Source organism: Narcine bancroftii, chromosome 1, assembly GCF_036971445.1.
Source record: "Narcine bancroftii isolate sNarBan1 chromosome 1, sNarBan1.hap1, whole genome shotgun sequence".
Taxonomy (NCBI): Eukaryota; Metazoa; Chordata; class Chondrichthyes; order Torpediniformes; family Narcinidae; genus Narcine; species Narcine bancroftii.
This window is the reverse complement of record NC_091469.1, coordinates 291,529,976-291,547,021: the sequence shown is the minus strand read 5'-3', so window position 1 is coordinate 291,547,021 and position 17,046 is coordinate 291,529,976. Positions and strand designations below refer to the sequence as shown.

The 17,046-nt window shown below is 39.4% G+C and overlaps 1 protein-coding gene across 4 annotated transcripts in view; it reads right to left on the bottom strand.

Moving 5' to 3' along the window:
* Window positions 1-17,046, bottom strand: part of lrrc56 (leucine rich repeat containing 56) — a 162,305-nt gene that overhangs the window by 98,657 nt on the left and 46,602 nt on the right. For all 4 annotated transcript variants that reach the window (XM_069904041.1, XM_069904033.1, XM_069904049.1 and 1 more), the window contains 2 exons: window positions 6,584-6,671; window positions 4,289-4,349 (listed from right to left, as the gene is read on the bottom strand). In XM_069904041.1, coding sequence (XP_069760142.1) covers window positions 4,289-4,349; window positions 6,584-6,671 — 149 coding nt within the window. The remainder of the gene's footprint in view (window positions 1-4,288; window positions 4,350-6,583; window positions 6,672-17,046) is intronic.

The following is a 17,046-nucleotide window of genomic DNA, read 5'->3' as shown; positions in this document are numbered from 1 at the left end:
TCTCCACCATTAGCTTCAGCATGTCCTACAAGGTTGTGTACTCAGCACTTTACAGTACTCCTTGTACATAGGAATATAGGAACATAGGAAGTAGGAACAGGAGTAGGCCAAAAATGGCCCATCGAGCCTGCTCCGCCATTCAATACGATCATGGCTGATCTAATTTATGACCTAACTCCACCTACCTGCTTTCTCCCCATATCCCCTAATTCCTCTATCATGTAAAAATTTATCTAACCGAATTTTAAATATGTTTAATGAGGCAGCCTCAACCACTTCCCTGGTTAGAGAATTCCAAACATTCACTACTCTCTGGAAAAAACTATTTTTCCTCATCTCTGTCCTAAATCTACTCCCCCGAGTCTTGAGACTGTGTCCTCTCATTTTAGTTTCCCCAGCCAGCTCAAAAAACCTTCCTACATCTATCCTATCCATACCCTTCATAATCTTATGTTTCTATAAGATCTCCTCTCATTCTTCTGAACTCGAGCGAATACAATCCTAGATGATTTAATCTTTCATCATAAGTCAATCCCTTCATCCCAGGGATCAACCTAGTAAACCTCCTCTGGATCATCGCCAAAGCCAGTATATCCTTCCTCAAATATGGAGACCTGAACTGGACACAGTACTCCAGGTGCGGTCTCACCAGTAACTTATACAGTTACAACATTACCTCCCTACTCCTGAATTCAATTCCTCTAGCGATGAAGGCCAACATTCCATTTGCCTTCTTAATAACCTGCTGCACCTGCAACCTAACTTTTTGCGATTCATGCACAAGCACTCCCAAGTCCCTCTGCACAACAGCATGCTGTAGTTTTTCACCCTTTAAATAATATTCAGCTCTTTTATTTCTCTTGCCAAAGTGGATAACCTCACACTTACTAACATTGTACTCCATCTGCCAGACCTTTGCCCACTCATCCAGCTTAACTATATCCCTCTGCAGACTCTCCACATCCTCATTACAATTTGCTCTTCCACTCAATTTGGTGTCATCCGCAAACTTGGCTACACCACATTTTGTTCCCTCCTCCAAGTCGTCAATGTAAATGATGAACAGTTGAGGGCCTAACACTGACCCCTGCGGCACCCCACTTACCACTCTCTGCCAACCTGAAAAACTCCCATTTATCCTGACTCTCTGCCTCCTGTTAGACAACCAATTTTCAATCCAGGCCAATATACTTCCCCGGACTCCAGTTTCCTGTAACTTACTGAGAAGTCTCTTGTGCGGCACCTTATCAAACGCTTTCTGGAAATCCAAATATACAACATCAACCTGTTCCCCTCTATCCACTGCACCCATTATATCCTCAAAGAATCCTAACAAGTTTGTCAAACAAGATCTTCCCTTTCTAAAACCATGCTGCGTCTGCCTGATTGAACCCTTACGTTCCAAAAGTTTCACTATTTCATCTTTAATGACGGCTTCAAGCATTTTTCCAACTACAGACATCAAGCTAATTGGCCGATAATTTCCAGTCTTCTGCCTACATCCCTTCTTAAAAAGTAGCGTGATGTTTGATGTCTTCCAGTCTGCCGGGACCTGCCCAGAATCCAAGGAATTTTGGTATATGACCACCAATGCATCAACTATAACTTCTGCCATTTCCTTCAGAACCCTTGGATGCATATCATCAGGACCAGGTGATTTGTCTGGCTTTAGTCTCATTAGTTTCTCCATCACTACTTCCTTTGTTACAACTATTTTATCAAGGCCCTCCCCAACATTCGCATCCTTAACTCCACACTTGGGCATGCTGGATCTGTCTTCCACCGTGAAGACTGACACAAAATATTTGTTTAATGCCTCGGCCATTTCCTCATTTTTTGCTACCAGTTTTCCTTTCTCATCCTCCAAGGGTCCTATGTCAACTCTGGCCACCCTCTTCCGTTTTATATATTTATAAAATGTTTTGCTTTCTGTTTTTATATTTTGTGCCAATTTACTTTCATAATCCTTTTTCCCATTACTTATTACCCGCTTTGTAACCCCTTGTTGTCTCTTAAAGTTTTCCCAATCTTCCAGTTTCCCACTGCTCTTTGCAGCTTTGTACACCTGCGCCTTCAATTTTATATTCTCCTTTATTTCCTTTGTTAACCACGGTTGATTTTACCCTCCCTTGCTGCCCTTTTTCCTGACCGTAATATATTTTTGTTGAGCATTACAAAATATTTCTTTGAAAATCTTCCACTGTTCCTCAACAGTTTCATCAATTAGCCTGTGCTCCCAGTCCACTCTGCCCAATTCCTCCCTCATCCTATGGTAGTCACCCCTGTTTAAGCATAATATATTAGTTTTAGATCCAACTATTTCCCCTTCCATCTGAATGAGAAATTCAGTCATACTATGATCGCTATTTCCCAGATGGTCTCTGACTATTACATCATTTACTCTACCTATCTCATTGCACAACACTAGATCCAGGAGAGCATTTTCTCTTGTGGGTTCCTTAACATGCTGCTCAAGAAAGCTATCGCGGATGCATTCTATGAAGTCCTCTTCCAGACTCCCACGACCAACTTGATTTTCCCAATCTATGTGGAAGTTAGAGTCCCCCATGACTACTGACGTATCATTATTACATGCCTCACTTATCTCTCTATTTATTTACTGTGCCACTAAACTATTGTTATTTGGTGGGCGATAGATAACACCCACCAATAATTTTTTCCCTTTGTTATTCTTTATCTCTACCCAAATGGACTCAACATTATACCCTTTAGATCTTATACCATTCCTCACTATTGCCTGGAGCTCATCTTTGATTAAGAATGCAACTCCACCTCCCTTACCATCCTGTCTATCTCTTTGCACCACCTGATACCCTTGAAACTTTAATTCCCATTTAGGGTCACCTTGTAGCCATGTTACCGTGATGGCTACCAAATCATAGGCATGGGTACCGATTTGCACCTCAAGTTCACTAACCTTATTTTGAATACTGCGGGCATTCAGATAAAGTGCTCTTCTGCTCTTTGTCCTTTTAATATCTAGTGACTTCTGTAACCTTTTCTTTTGATTTTTCTGCCCACTATTTTTCTTTGTAATTTTCTTAACACTATCATTGACCCGAAAACTCACTACACCATCTGATTTTTTACTTTCTCCTCCCAACATTACTTTTCCTGGCCATTTCTTTATCTTCCCTACCCTTTTCCCTATCACTCTGGTTCCAATACCCCTGCCAAATTAGTTTAAACCTTGCCCTACTGCTGTACCAAACATACTTGCCAAAATGTTGACACCTTTTCGATTTAGGTGCAACCCGTCCCTCTTGTAAAGATCATGCCTTCCCCAAAAGAGATCCCAATGATCCAAGAAGCCAAATCCTTGACATTCATGACTGCATGGCCAAACACCACTCCAACTCTGTCCATAAATTTTCAGATGCCACCACCATCGCGGGATCTCAGTGACAAGTCAGAATATAGAGGGATGAGTGGCTTGGTGCAAAATCAACAAGTTCGCCCTCAATGTCATCAAGATTCAGGAGCTAGTCACAGATTCCTGGAAGAGGGATGTGGCTCACACCCCGGTCAAATTAACAGTGCTGAGGTGGAAAATGTAGACATGCCTTAAGTTTCTAGGAGTGAACACCTCCCATGACCTGCCCAGGTCAAAACACATCAATGTTACAGCCAAGAAAATACAGCAATGCCTCTACTTATTCAATAACCCATGGAAATTCAGCACGTCATCCTGCAGCCCTCAACAACTTCAGCGAAGTACCCTGTCAGAGCGCATTACTGCGTGAAACAGGAACTGCTCCACCCAGGACTGCAAGAGACTCCGCTGGAGTACTGCATGCAGTTCTGGTCATAGTGCTAAAAGATCTGGTAGCACTGGAGAGAGTACAGAGGACACTCAACAGGGCGTTGCATAGGATCGAGCAGCTCGATTACAAGGAGACACTGTGAGAAGAGGAGGGAACATGAATGAGGTATATATAAAATCTTGAATGTTGAATTCAGGAATCTTTTCCCCTTATCAAAAGGTAGATAAAACAGTAGGACAAGGGGAAGAGATTTCAAAGGGGTCTGAGGGAGATTACCAAGAGGATGGTGAATACTTGGAATGCACTGCCAGAGAGTGGTTAAAGTAGACCTGCTGTTTGCATTTAAAAAGCCACTGAATGATCACTTGAATCATCCAGACATTGAAATCTCTGGACCAAGAAATGAGAGATGCGATTAGGACAGAAGGATGCCTAATAGTCAGTATGGATGGGCCAAAAGGCCTGCTTCACTGTTGTATTACTCCATGTTGTTGTTGACCTACCTTACTGACGCAATAAAGCTGTTGTTCAGCTTTAGTTGAACCAAACTAGGCAAATATTCACCTGTAAATAGATAAAATTTTATATTAATTTAATTTTAGAATGAATAAAATGTTCCCAAATGTTAACATACATTTAAAATTGCACATTAAAATGACCAGGGCCTGCAGCAGCTGCTGCTGAACTTCATTAAATCAGTCCCAGCTACATCCAGCACGCCACATACAATATCAATACAAACAATGCATTCAGAAAGGCCGAGGAATCAATTTCCTTAAGAAGGCTGATCTCATAACTCAGTACTTTAAAGTATGCAATTGCTGGCAAGTTTTCATGTGTGGTTGTCACTGCCTTACTCAGGGAAATTCACAATTTTAACAAAGGGACAGATAGTACTTATTTCATCCAAAGGTCTCGAAGCCCCAGAGATAAAGCTTCACAGTGGGCAAAAAAGAAAAATAATGAGAAATGATTCTGTTACAAATAATATAGCAGCTGGAAGAACAAGACCACAATCAAATCTATTTCTAGTTCAGGAACCAAAAAAAATGTTTCAAAATATATAGAAATTCTACATTTTTCCCACTCATTTAATTTACCTTTTCTGAATCAAAACAGTACATTTGTGGAATTTGAATAATTATTGCAGCAAACAGGCATGCCTGAACCTCACAATCTCATCATTTTCTTCTGTTTCCTGAACACTAAACAATCCTGAACAAGAAGAAAGGAAAGGCATGTGATGGGGTGGGAATGGAGAATTCATTTTGCATCCGTTTCACAGCAGAACCACATTCTTTGTGTTGGTTTATTGCAGTGCCTCAAAATGGGCTTGTGGATTCTCCATTAACCACGATGAAAGACTGGCTATCACCGAAATAAATCTCATCCAAGACGATCAGTCTTTCAATTTGTCACCTCTAAACTACAAAAACAGAATCTCTGAGCACTTGTCTTTACTGACCGAAACGGACACCTACCTACATTTTGCTAATACTTTGATGAAAGGCACAAGCCTGAAACATTGGTGATGTATCTTTATCTTTTCTACATAAAGTACTGTTTGACTTGCTGAGTTTCTCCAGCCTCGTGTTTTAACTCTGAATATTTAACCTTTTATATGAATGGCAGAGCAAGCGTGATGGGTTTGATGGGTACTCCTGCTTCTATTTCTTATATTCTTATGTATTTTTTTAAAATCTCATGGAGCATATGATAATTTGTCTATGATTGTTGTTGGTGTATCTTGCGTTCTTGTATGTCTACGGGAAGGAAACATTTCTCAGCATCTCATCTTTATGCATATGACAGTACTTTCAAACTTGCCAGAGAGACTTTAAAGGCTGTCAGAGAGGACAGAAAGGTGGAGAGGCAGAAGGGTTTGGAAAGAACATGCAAATTTTTAAATTTTAAATTTAGACATACAGCAAGGTAACAGACTCTTGTGTCTTACGAGCCTGTGCTGCCCAATTACACCCAATTGACATACAACCCGCTGTACATTTTGAAAGGAGGGAGGAAACCAGACCATCTGGTGGAAACCCATGCAGACATGGGAGAACGTACAAACTCCTTACAGACATCACAGAATTCAAACCTGGGTCGCAGGTGCTGTATGAACATTGCACTAACCGTTAAGCTAACTTCGCCCTCAGACCCTGGTTGAATGAGATGTGGCTCCTAATGATGAGAGTTAAGCAAGAGACAAGAGAACAAGCAGAGTTGGCAATGGAATCACAGTAGCTCAGCCCTGAAGCAGGACTCAACATTAACTGTCCATTTTCCCTCACAGATCCTGCCTGACCCATTGAGCTCCTCCAGCAGCCTGTCCTTTGTTCATTGTTGGCAGCTGAAGTAGATTACAGAGATGGGGAAGTGTGACACCAGGGACAAATTGGAAAATGTGGATAAAATGTTTGAAATCTGAGTCGCTCTAAAACTAGGAGCCAATGCAGGCTAACAAGGGCAGGAGAAGGATAAATGGGATGGGGAGAGTTAAGATGCAGATGGGAAAATCTGAATGGACCTCAATCCAATGCCACTGGGATGTCAGATATCCTTCAGATCAGTTATATTCAGTTCACAATGTTCCTGTGATCACTCCTGGGTTAAATAGTGAATAAATTTCACAGCAAAGGGATGTGTATTCAAATAGTCACAAGTACCAGTAAAGTTCTTGATAACTTCTTAACATTTTAAAACAATCTCTAATTCCGTGAAAACAAGGTAACCACCTAGAAGATCCTGGAACAAAATTTGGCAAATAAATACTGTGCCTCTAGAAACAAGTTTCTCACCGAAGTTTCCCAGACTGTTTTCCTGCGTGTCCACACACATCTCCAGAACTTTCACCTGTTGCAAGTCCTCTGTCACAGTCAGGGCACGCTGGAAGAAAAAATAAAGACAGATGCCGGTAACTCTGCAACATGGTTACAAGGATCAGACAGCAAAAGACAGGAAACCATTTCAGTATACAAATTGTAAAGAATTCTAACCCACACCTTTATTTCAGTTAAAAGGTGACCATAAACATCGACAATCATGATGTGAGACACATATCAAAGCAATTCATTTAATTGCTTTACACCCATGCTTGATTTGTTCAGGGTACAACTTGCACGTTTGTATTTTGGAAACACTTATCATTATGAGCAGATGCAGATCTGCAAATTCTTTGGGTCTACAAAGTGTTCAATTTTTGCTCACATATCTGAGTCCATAATGACCCTGCAAAATCATACCTGGAATGTGGGTCAATTGGAATGCATGGGCTCATGGGCCAAAAGGACGTCTTGCCGTGTTATATGTCTAAATATTTTTTTAAATTAAGAAAACTAAAGGACCATCTTTGAATTACATATTAAACCAAACCAGGCTTGTTTAGAAAAGATCATGTGAGCAGTCTTCCCTTGGGCAAGAAATTAGGAAAACCTGGAGAGTGAATGGGCCATTCATCTTCTCATGCCTGCTTCACCAGTTTTTTTTTTTACATCCAAACTGGATAAACTCACCGTTTTCCCCTTTATATTCCATCTGCCACATTGCAGTAGCCTATCTGACAACACTACCTTACGCAAGTGGCAATAAATGATACTGGAGTCAGTAGAGTCAGGAATCAGTAACTTTATTGTGCTTAACCACAGCTTTTATTGTTCCCACTGCATGTTTCACGCTAAGCCTTCTGGGATGCGGTAGTGAAGTCACTTTCCAGCCTCGGGTGCCATAAAAAGTGCGGGCTCTTATTCGCGTCCTTTTCCTAATTGCTGGTTCCTGATCTGTAGCTGAAGGACTGGGATGTCATTAGAGATTATGCGCTCTGGTAATGTGCTTGCTTAACTGCCGTGGCTATGTGCGATTCTGCTGTACGCGTGGGGCTCCTGCTACAATATCCTTGCCTAGACAGAACCAAACGATATATTCAGTAGTAAAACATGAGAGTCTGCAGACACCGTGATTTAAGTAAAAACACAATGCTGGAGAAACTCACCAGGTCAAACAGGGTACTTTATATTTATTCAGGTGCCTTGCTGGTTCAGCATAGGCGATCATGTCTCTCCATCTATCACAATCTCTGACCCTCCAAATTGTAGTTGTTGCCTCTTCTCCTTCAGTGAAGGCTCCATCTTTGAGCTGAGACTGTAACCGATGCTGAATTCATGATTATACAATGGAAAATAGGAAGTGGTTTCTCGTTGCCTTCTTCAATTGCAGTGGTCGCGAGTACAGCACACTTCTAGTGAATCCCAGTTCACTACACAGTGTCCGTACTGGACGGGTAACCCTGGCCATTGATCAACAGATTAATCTGCCCAGCCTTTTTAGTTTTACAACCATAAATTCCAATTTGTAGAATCTGCTTGTAAAAACTCTCCACCATCTGCAATCCATAGCTTCACGGGACCCTGATTGGGAGGCTAAGCAGGTCCTACAACTTGCCCAAGGGTGACCTGTAGGAGCGCCTTACCCCTCCTTTTGCTGAGCAATTGCACAGCACCAACACAGAAGTATTTCATAAGGCAAAGATAAAGATACATAACCAACATTTCAGGCTTGAGCCCTTCATCAAGGTATGAGCTAAACTGTGGAGCACAAGGGCAAATGAAGGAAAAAAAAATCTTTGTCCAAAACATTATGGAAGGCACTGTATATGATATACCATAATTTTGTCTGTTGTAAGGCAAAGTCACCCAAAGCATTGCCCAGCACCTCTAACAATAGGAGAAATAGAAACAAAAGAGAGTCTCTTCAGAGTCACTGAGTGTCAATGGATTTGCCTCCAGCACTCCTGCAGCCGCATAGACTCCTGTTTGATCCATTGGCAACCTGAGCTCCTGATCCAAACCTCCAACAAGATCAGGAGCCCGAGGCCCCTTTGGGAGCCCTTCTTGCCCTCAGCACTTTCTTGAATCTCGACTCAGATATCTGGTTCTCATGAGCCAGTCTCCAGCAGCCCACAACCCATGCGGGTCCCCCAACCACAGGACGCCCACAGCCTGTGTAGGTCCCTCAGCTGCTGAGGGCCTCACCAGTCTGCTGCCATGGTCACCATCCTGTAAGGTCGTCTTTACTCCTTCTCAGCTAGTGGGGGGGAGGGGGGGAGGTGTTCTTCTTTGACTTACTCTTAATGAGCACGCTACCAATGTCTCTCAATGTTTGATGCCATGGAGAACAAAGCAGCCCAGTTGATAAGCACCCTCTAGCCATTCATGCCCTCCACTACCACCAAGGGCAGCTTGCAGAGGGAAACACCAGGTTTGTAAAAGCTGCTGAGCTGTTAGTGCAACACTGTTACAGCGCCAGCAACTGGGGTTTGAATCCCATGCTGTAAGGAGTTTGTACGTTCTCCCTGCATCTGCATGGGTTTCCTCTGGGTGCTCTGGTTTCCTCCCATACTCCAAAAGCATATCGGGGTTTGTAGGTCAATTGGGCAGCATGGGTTCGTGGGCCGGAAAGGCTTGTTACTGTGCTGTATGTCTAAATTTAAATAACAGCAGGAAGGAAATTGTCCTTGAATCTAGTGGTACATGATCTCATCCTTGTGAATCTTCTTCCTGATGGGGGGGAGGGGTGAAGAGAGCATTGCCAGGATAGGATGCGTCTCTTAATCCAAGACAGCGGGAGTTAGAGATGGCACAGGTGCAAGTGATCAAAAGACCCAACCCTGCTTTGATCGCTCATGTACATCCAAAGTACATTTAGACCACCTTGGTTCAGGGAAGCCCTGACTGCTGGCCCCGTATACAAACAATGCACCATCTCTCAATGGCATTCTGCCCAGAAAACATGGAATCACTCCAGTCTCTGATCTGACTTTCAATTAAATAAACAGTGCCCACATTCAGTGATTTGCTGCAACACGAATGTACTTTCAGTTCAGTCATAGGGACTGCTCTTTCATAACACTGAAACTGTTTAACTGTGAAATGACAACTCCAGTTGGTAAAAGCCTTCAAGCATTGCACTGCCTCCTTCAACCTGCGTAAGTGGGGAAATGTTTAGTGGATTCTAAATTGGTTGCTCGTAATCGCCACACATTCCACTTTCTGCTGTGCAATAACCAAGCCTCAGAATTTGGCAAAAAAAAATTTTGCAATATTCAAAATCATGAAGCTCACTTTCCAAAGAAAAATCTTTTAAAACCATGGATTTAACAAAAACGTTAATACGAGAGGTCTGAGCACTTGCTAGGTGCTCAGCTTTTATAACAAGCAACAACTTTGACATTATCAAGAAAAAACAAAGTCTGGATTTCATAAAATATGCTTCTTATTGAAAGTGCCTTTGAACAATATGTTGGATTTTTTTATGACTTTAAATAGAAAACAATCTTAAGATACTTTGTCATAGAGTCTTGCAGCATGGAACAGGCCCAGCTTGTCCATATTGAACATCGTGGCCTCTTGCTTTAGTTCAACTTGCCTTGACCCATCAAGGTAGTTATCCAAGTGTTTCTTAAAGGAAGCTAATGTATCTGACTCCGCCATGTTGTCTGGCACCACACCCCTCACCTTAGTTATGCTCTCTTGTCTGACTTTCACCTTATCAATTCTCCTTACAATTTTATAGACCTCAATAAGATTCCCACTCAACCTCCCACACTCAAAGGAAAACAGGCCTGGTGTTACAGTGTCTCATGATAACTCAATTTCCGTAATCCTGGCAACAACTTTGTAAACCTCTTCCAATCCCCTTTTAACTTGAATCCTTTTTATAGATAGGTGACCAAAACTGCACATAATATTCCAAGAATGTCTTCATCAATGTCTTGCATATGAGCAGTGTGGTGAAACCACTACTGTGTATATAAATGATATGACCTTTTATGTTTGATCCTGCTCTTACTGGCCGGCTAGTGACTCCTCCCCTCTATCCCCCATAAAGGTCGTCATGCCACAATCTTGCCCCCAGTTCGAGCCCAAGTCAGTGTGAACCAGCAACACAAGGGATGCTGTCCACTTCTTGCTAATAAAAGCCTTCAGTTCCAGTAATTTCAGTCTTTGCGTAATTGATCTTTCATCAAACAACATGGTTTGCGAGGAGTCACGTGATGGAGTAGTGGCCGGTTGGGGAACTCCAGCCCTCTCCAGAAAAGTAAAAAAAAGATAGAGAAAAAGCAAAGGCACAAACATAAAAACCAAAACAAAGTGAAAGTAAAAGTGTGGAGAAAATGGCAGCAAAGAAAGAAAAACCAAAAATGGGAAGAAAAGAAGAAGGAAGGACATCGGAAGAAGTTGTTGAAGGCCTTACCTGTACGAGGAGGCCCGCCGTGGAGAGAGAAGCCCGCTCCCTAAGGTCAGTCGAAGCCCCGAACTCAGGACTACAAAAATGGCTCACGGAGCCAAACAAAAGTGAGCAACCGCACATGCGTGATGCGCAAGACAAAAATAACACTGACGGGAGGGGGGACCAGCTGAGGAGTCGATCTCCACAGCTGAAACTGACAACTACAACACAACAGCAAGAGGAAAACACAGAAAATAACGAGAGCAAGAAAGAAGAGAATAAAAATAAGAAATCAAAGAAACAATAGATGACCAACCCAGAGGAAGAAGACCAACACCAAGACACTTCTAATAAAAATAAGAAGACCAAAAATACCCAACAAAATAAAACAAACAACCCAACAAGAAAACCAGAAGAGACAGAGGTAAAGGACACAAATCCTGGAGTGGACTCAGAAGAAGAGGAAGAACACAGAGAAATGGAAGATGAAGGGAAGGGCAAGTACATAGATATATATATTTTTTTAAAGAATATATGGAAACAGTAAAAGAATGGCAGTCACAAGAATTCAGTGAAATAAAAAGTACAGAAGAAAAAGTGATATATATATATGTATATGTGTGTATGTATCTAAGAAGGGAAAGAAAGGGAAGAAAGGAAGTAAGGAGGGAATTAAGAGAGTGACCTTTGTTATATATGAAGATTAAAATCTTTTCTGGGGGGGCTGGGTAGGGAAGAATTACAGTCACTGCAAAATCAGCTGACGCTTGCGAGTGAATTCGCAAATCCAAATGGAGAGGGGAGATGTGGTTGCCCGACAAGGGACAAAGGGCAACTCAGGAAGGGGAGGGACTATTGGGGTTAAAGGAATTTTAGATATGAGAATAGTGGAAATATTTTATGTTTTAGAAATGTTGTCTTATAATGTGTTCAAAAAAAGAAAGCAGAAATGGATAAGAAGGGAAGGTGGTGATGAGGAAGCGGAAAGGAAAGATAAACAAAGTATGAAATGGCTATGTTGAACTATATGACTTTAAATATTAATGGAATACATAACCAAATCAAAAGGAAGAAACTGTTAAATTTACTGAAAAAAGAAAAAATTGATATAGCATTCATACAAGAAACACATCTAACTGAAGTGGAACACAAGAAATTAAAGAGAGATTGGATAGGACATGTAACAGCAGCATCATATAATTCAAAAGCCAGAGGAGTAGCTATATTAATCAATAAAAATGTACCAATCAAAATAGAAGAGGAAATAATAGATCCAGCAGGGAGATATGTAATGATAAAATGTCAGATATATTCAGAATTTTGGAATTTACTCAATGCATATTCACCTAATGAAGAAGATCAAAAATTTATGCAACATATCTTTTTGAAGATAGCAGACACGCAAGGGAACATACTAATAGGAGGGGATTTTAACCTTAATTTGGATTCAAACATGGATAAAACTGGAAAAAAAACTAACAGAAAGAACAAAGTTACCAAATTTATAATTAAATCGATGCAAGAAATGCAACTTTTGGATATATGGAGGAAACAACAACCAAAGGAAAAGGAATATTCATATTATTCGGGCAGACATAAAACATATTCAAGGATAGACCTATTCTTGTTATCAGCCCACATTCAAGGGAGAGTTAGGAAAACGGAATATAAAGCTAGACTATTATCGGAACACTCACCCCTATTATTGGCAATAGAGCTAGAGGACATCCCACCACCATGAATGTATAGATGGAGATTAAACTCCATGCTACTTAAAAGACAGGATTTTAGAGAATTGATTGAATGACAAATTAAAATGTACTTTGAAATAAATACAGAATCAGTGAAAGATAAGTTTATACTATGGGACGCAATGAAAGCGTTCATCAGAGGGCAAATAATAAGTTATGTAACTAAGATGAAGAAGGACTACAATCTGGAAACAGAACAGTTGGAAAGGGAAATAACAAATATAGAAAAAGAATTAGCAATAAAGGAAGATACAACTAAAAGAAGAGAATTGGCAGATAAAAAAATAAAATATGAAACACTACAAACATATAAGGTGGAGAAGAACATAATGAAGACAAAACAGAAATATTATGAACTAGGAGAAAAAACGCACAAAATTCTAGCGTGGCAGCTTAAGACAGAACAAACTAAAAGAATGATATTGGCATTAAGGAAAAAGGACAAACAAATTACATATAATCCAACTGAGATCAATGAAAACTTCAGGGAATTCTACGAGCAACTATATCAAACTGAAAACGAAGGGAAAGAAGATAAAATAGATGAATTTCTAACTAAAATTGAACTACCGAAATTACAAACAGAGGAGCAAAATAAATTAATAAAACCATTTGAAATAGAAGAATTACAGGAGATAATAAAAAAACTACCGAACAATAAAACACCAGGAGAGGATAGATTCCCAATAGAATTCTATAAAACATTTAAAGACTTATTAATTCCTCCCCTTCTGGAAGTAATCAACCAAATTGATAAAACACAAAGCATACCAGATTCATGCAAAACAGCAATAATTACAGTAATACCAAAGACAGGGAAAGATCACTTGCACCAGCGTCATATAGACCAATATCTTTACTTAACACAGATTATAAGATAATAGCTAAACTATTAGCAAACAGATTAGCCGACTATGTACCAAAAATAGTAAATCTAGACCAAACTGGATTTATTAAAAAAAAGACCAACAACAGACAATATCTGTAAATTTATTAATTTAATTCATGCAGTAGAAGGAAATAAAACTCCAACAGTAGCGGTTGCTTTAGACGCAGAGAAGGCCTTTGACAGAGTAGAATGGAATTATTTATTCAAAGTACTACAAAAATTCAGCTTACCAGAGAAATATATTAATTGGATTAAAGCATTATATAAGCGGCCATTGGCGAAAGTGACAGTAAATGGATATATATCAAAACAATTTAACTTAAGCAGATCAACAAGGCAGGGATGTCTACTATCTCCCTCACTGTTGGCGTTAGCTATAGAACCACTAGCAGAACTGATAAGAACAGAAAATAAAATAAGAGGGATAAAAATAAAAGAGAAAGAATATAAAATCAGTCTATTTGCAGATGACGTTATAATATACTTAACAGAACCAGAAATATCAATAAAATAAATGCAAATAAAAGTGAAGCAATGCCAATGAATAATGCGGATTTCTCAAAGTTTAAGAAAGAATCGCCATTTAGATGGCAAACACAAGCTATGCGATACCTAGGTATACAAATAAATAAAAACATCGACCATCTATACAAAATCAATTACCATCCATTAATGAAAAAATTACAAGACGACTTATAGCATTGGAAAGACTTACCACTAACACTAATAGGAAGGATAAACTGTATTAAAATGAACATTTTCCCAAGGATACAATACCTATTTCAGTCATTACCAATACGCCTAACAGAGAAATTCTTCAAGGAGTTAAAGAAAATAGTAAGGAAATTTTTATGGAAAGGGGGGGAAACCGAGGATAGCACTAGATAAATTAACAGAATGGTACAAACAAGGAAGCTTTCCAACTACCAAACAATTAAGATACCTAATAGATTTTTATCAAACAAGGGAAAAACAAGATTGGACCAGATTAGAACTAGATAAAATAGGGGAGAAGATACCTGAACATATACTATATAAATGGGATGAAAAATTGGTACAACGTAGGAATTCACCAGTATTGCATCATCTGCTCAACATTTGGAAGAAGATTCATGTAGAAAGGAATAAAACAAATTACCAACTACCAAAACTAATATTGACACAAAATCAACTAATCCCTTTTACAATAGATAACCTTTCCTTTAGAGAATGGGAGAGAAAAGGGATCAAAAGAATAGAAAATTGTTTTTCAGGAAATAAATTATTATCCTTTGAACAAATGAAGGATAAATATAATATAACTCACGATACAATGTTTGCATACTACCAACTGAAAACCTACTTGAAGGACAAATTGGGAAACAGTCTGAGGTTACCAGAAGGAAGCAATTTTGAATATGTGATTACAGACACAATGATAATCAAAAAATTTGTAACAAACATGTACATCAAACTGCAAGAAAAGGAAAATGAGGAAACAAATGGTAAAACTAAACAAAAATGGGAACAAGATCTAAACATAAAGATAAGAATGAAGCTATGCTCCGGAACTATGAGAAATACAATAAACATGAGGTTACGTATGATACAATATAACTGGATACACAGGCTATACATCACACCTCAAATGTTAAATAAATGGGACCCAACAGTATCAAACAGATGTTTTCGCTGTAAAAAGGAAACGGGAACAACAATTCATGCAATTTGGACATGTGAGAAAGTGAAAAAATTTGGGAAGATCTAAACCAGATATTAAATAAAATCACAAAAAGCACTATACCAAAAAACCCAGTAATATAAGAAACAAAGAATTTGGACTCGATTTGGATGGAGCACAAAAAAGATTTGTTATGATAGCCCTAGCTGTAGCAAAAAAATGTATTATGTCAACCTGGAAATTAGAAGATAACTTGAGAATACAATAATGGTATATAGAAATGAATAAATGTATTCCATTAGAAAAAATAACATATAATTTAAGAAATAATATTACAATATTCGAACAAATATTTGAGCCATACATGAAACACAAGAGAGAAATCCTACCGTGGACTTCCATCACCTAAAATGACAGAAGGAGAAGACAATGAAAAGAACTGACTCAGTAAAATTTCTTGTTTATTTTTATTAAGTGACAACATCGTTTAACGGGTTTAATGTATCTTATAGTTTGAATTTTAAATAAATGGGAAAGGGAGTGAGGGAGGGAGGGAAGGGAGGGGGGGAAAAGGGGGAGAAAACGACACTGTGTATATTTAAGAAGAAAAATGTCTGTATGTATCTTGGTCAATATGGTTTATAGTGTGAAAAATAAAAAAATTAAAAAAAACAATATGGTTTGTGTCGTGGTCAGCTCAGTGCTGTTACAATGCCAGTGATCGGGACTGGGGTTCGATCACCGTCTGTATGGAGCTTGTATGCATCTCCTGGCTTTACAAATACACCAGCCACAATTTGAATGGTGGAGCAGACTCAACCGCTGAAGTGTGCTTCTCACGTCTTCTGGTCTTACCTTGCCCTGTAGAAAACTGGCTGCCTCTTTCACCAAATTGAAATAATAAGACCTGGGAGCAGAAATAGGCTATTCAGCCCATCAAGTCTGCTCCACCATTTAGTCATGAGCTGATCCATTTTCCCACTCAGCCCCACTGCCTGACCTTCTCCCCATAACACAGATGAATAATTTTGGAGGGGACTTTTTGCTGATTTATAGTTTTGGGGAGAAAATCCAAGATTAATTAAAAGCTGTGTGCAGCAGTTGGCACGGCTCCCAGTAACCAAGGTTCAACACTGAGCTTGAATGCTGTCTGAATGGAATTTGCACATCTTCCTCTAAATGGACGCGTTCTCCTGGGTGCTCCAATTTCATCCCACATCCCAAAGATGTGTTGTTAAGTTGATTGACTATGTAACTGCTCTTCGTATAAATGGATGGCATGAAATTGATGGGTACATATGAGAGAAAATAGATTACAGGGAAACACGTGGAGGGGGTTGGAATAAATGGAAATGTAGAGAGCTGACATGACCTGCTATGCCAAGAAAATAATATACAATAATAAATATCAATTTACAGGGAAAGGTTAAACAGGATAGAACATTATTCTCTAGAGCGTAGAAGAAGGAGATTTGATAATAGAGGAATATAAAATTACAAGAGGTATAGATAGAGTAAATGCAAATAGGCTTTTTCCACTGAGGTTAGGTGAGATACAAATCAGAGGACATGGGTTAATGATGAATGGGAAAAACTTTAGGGCAGTGGTTCTCAACCTTTTTTCCCCACTCACATATAACCTTAAGTAATCCCTTACTAACTACAGAGCACCAATGGCATAGGCGCTCTGTGCTTAGTAAGAGATTACTTAAAAGTGGTATGTGAGTGGAAAGAAAA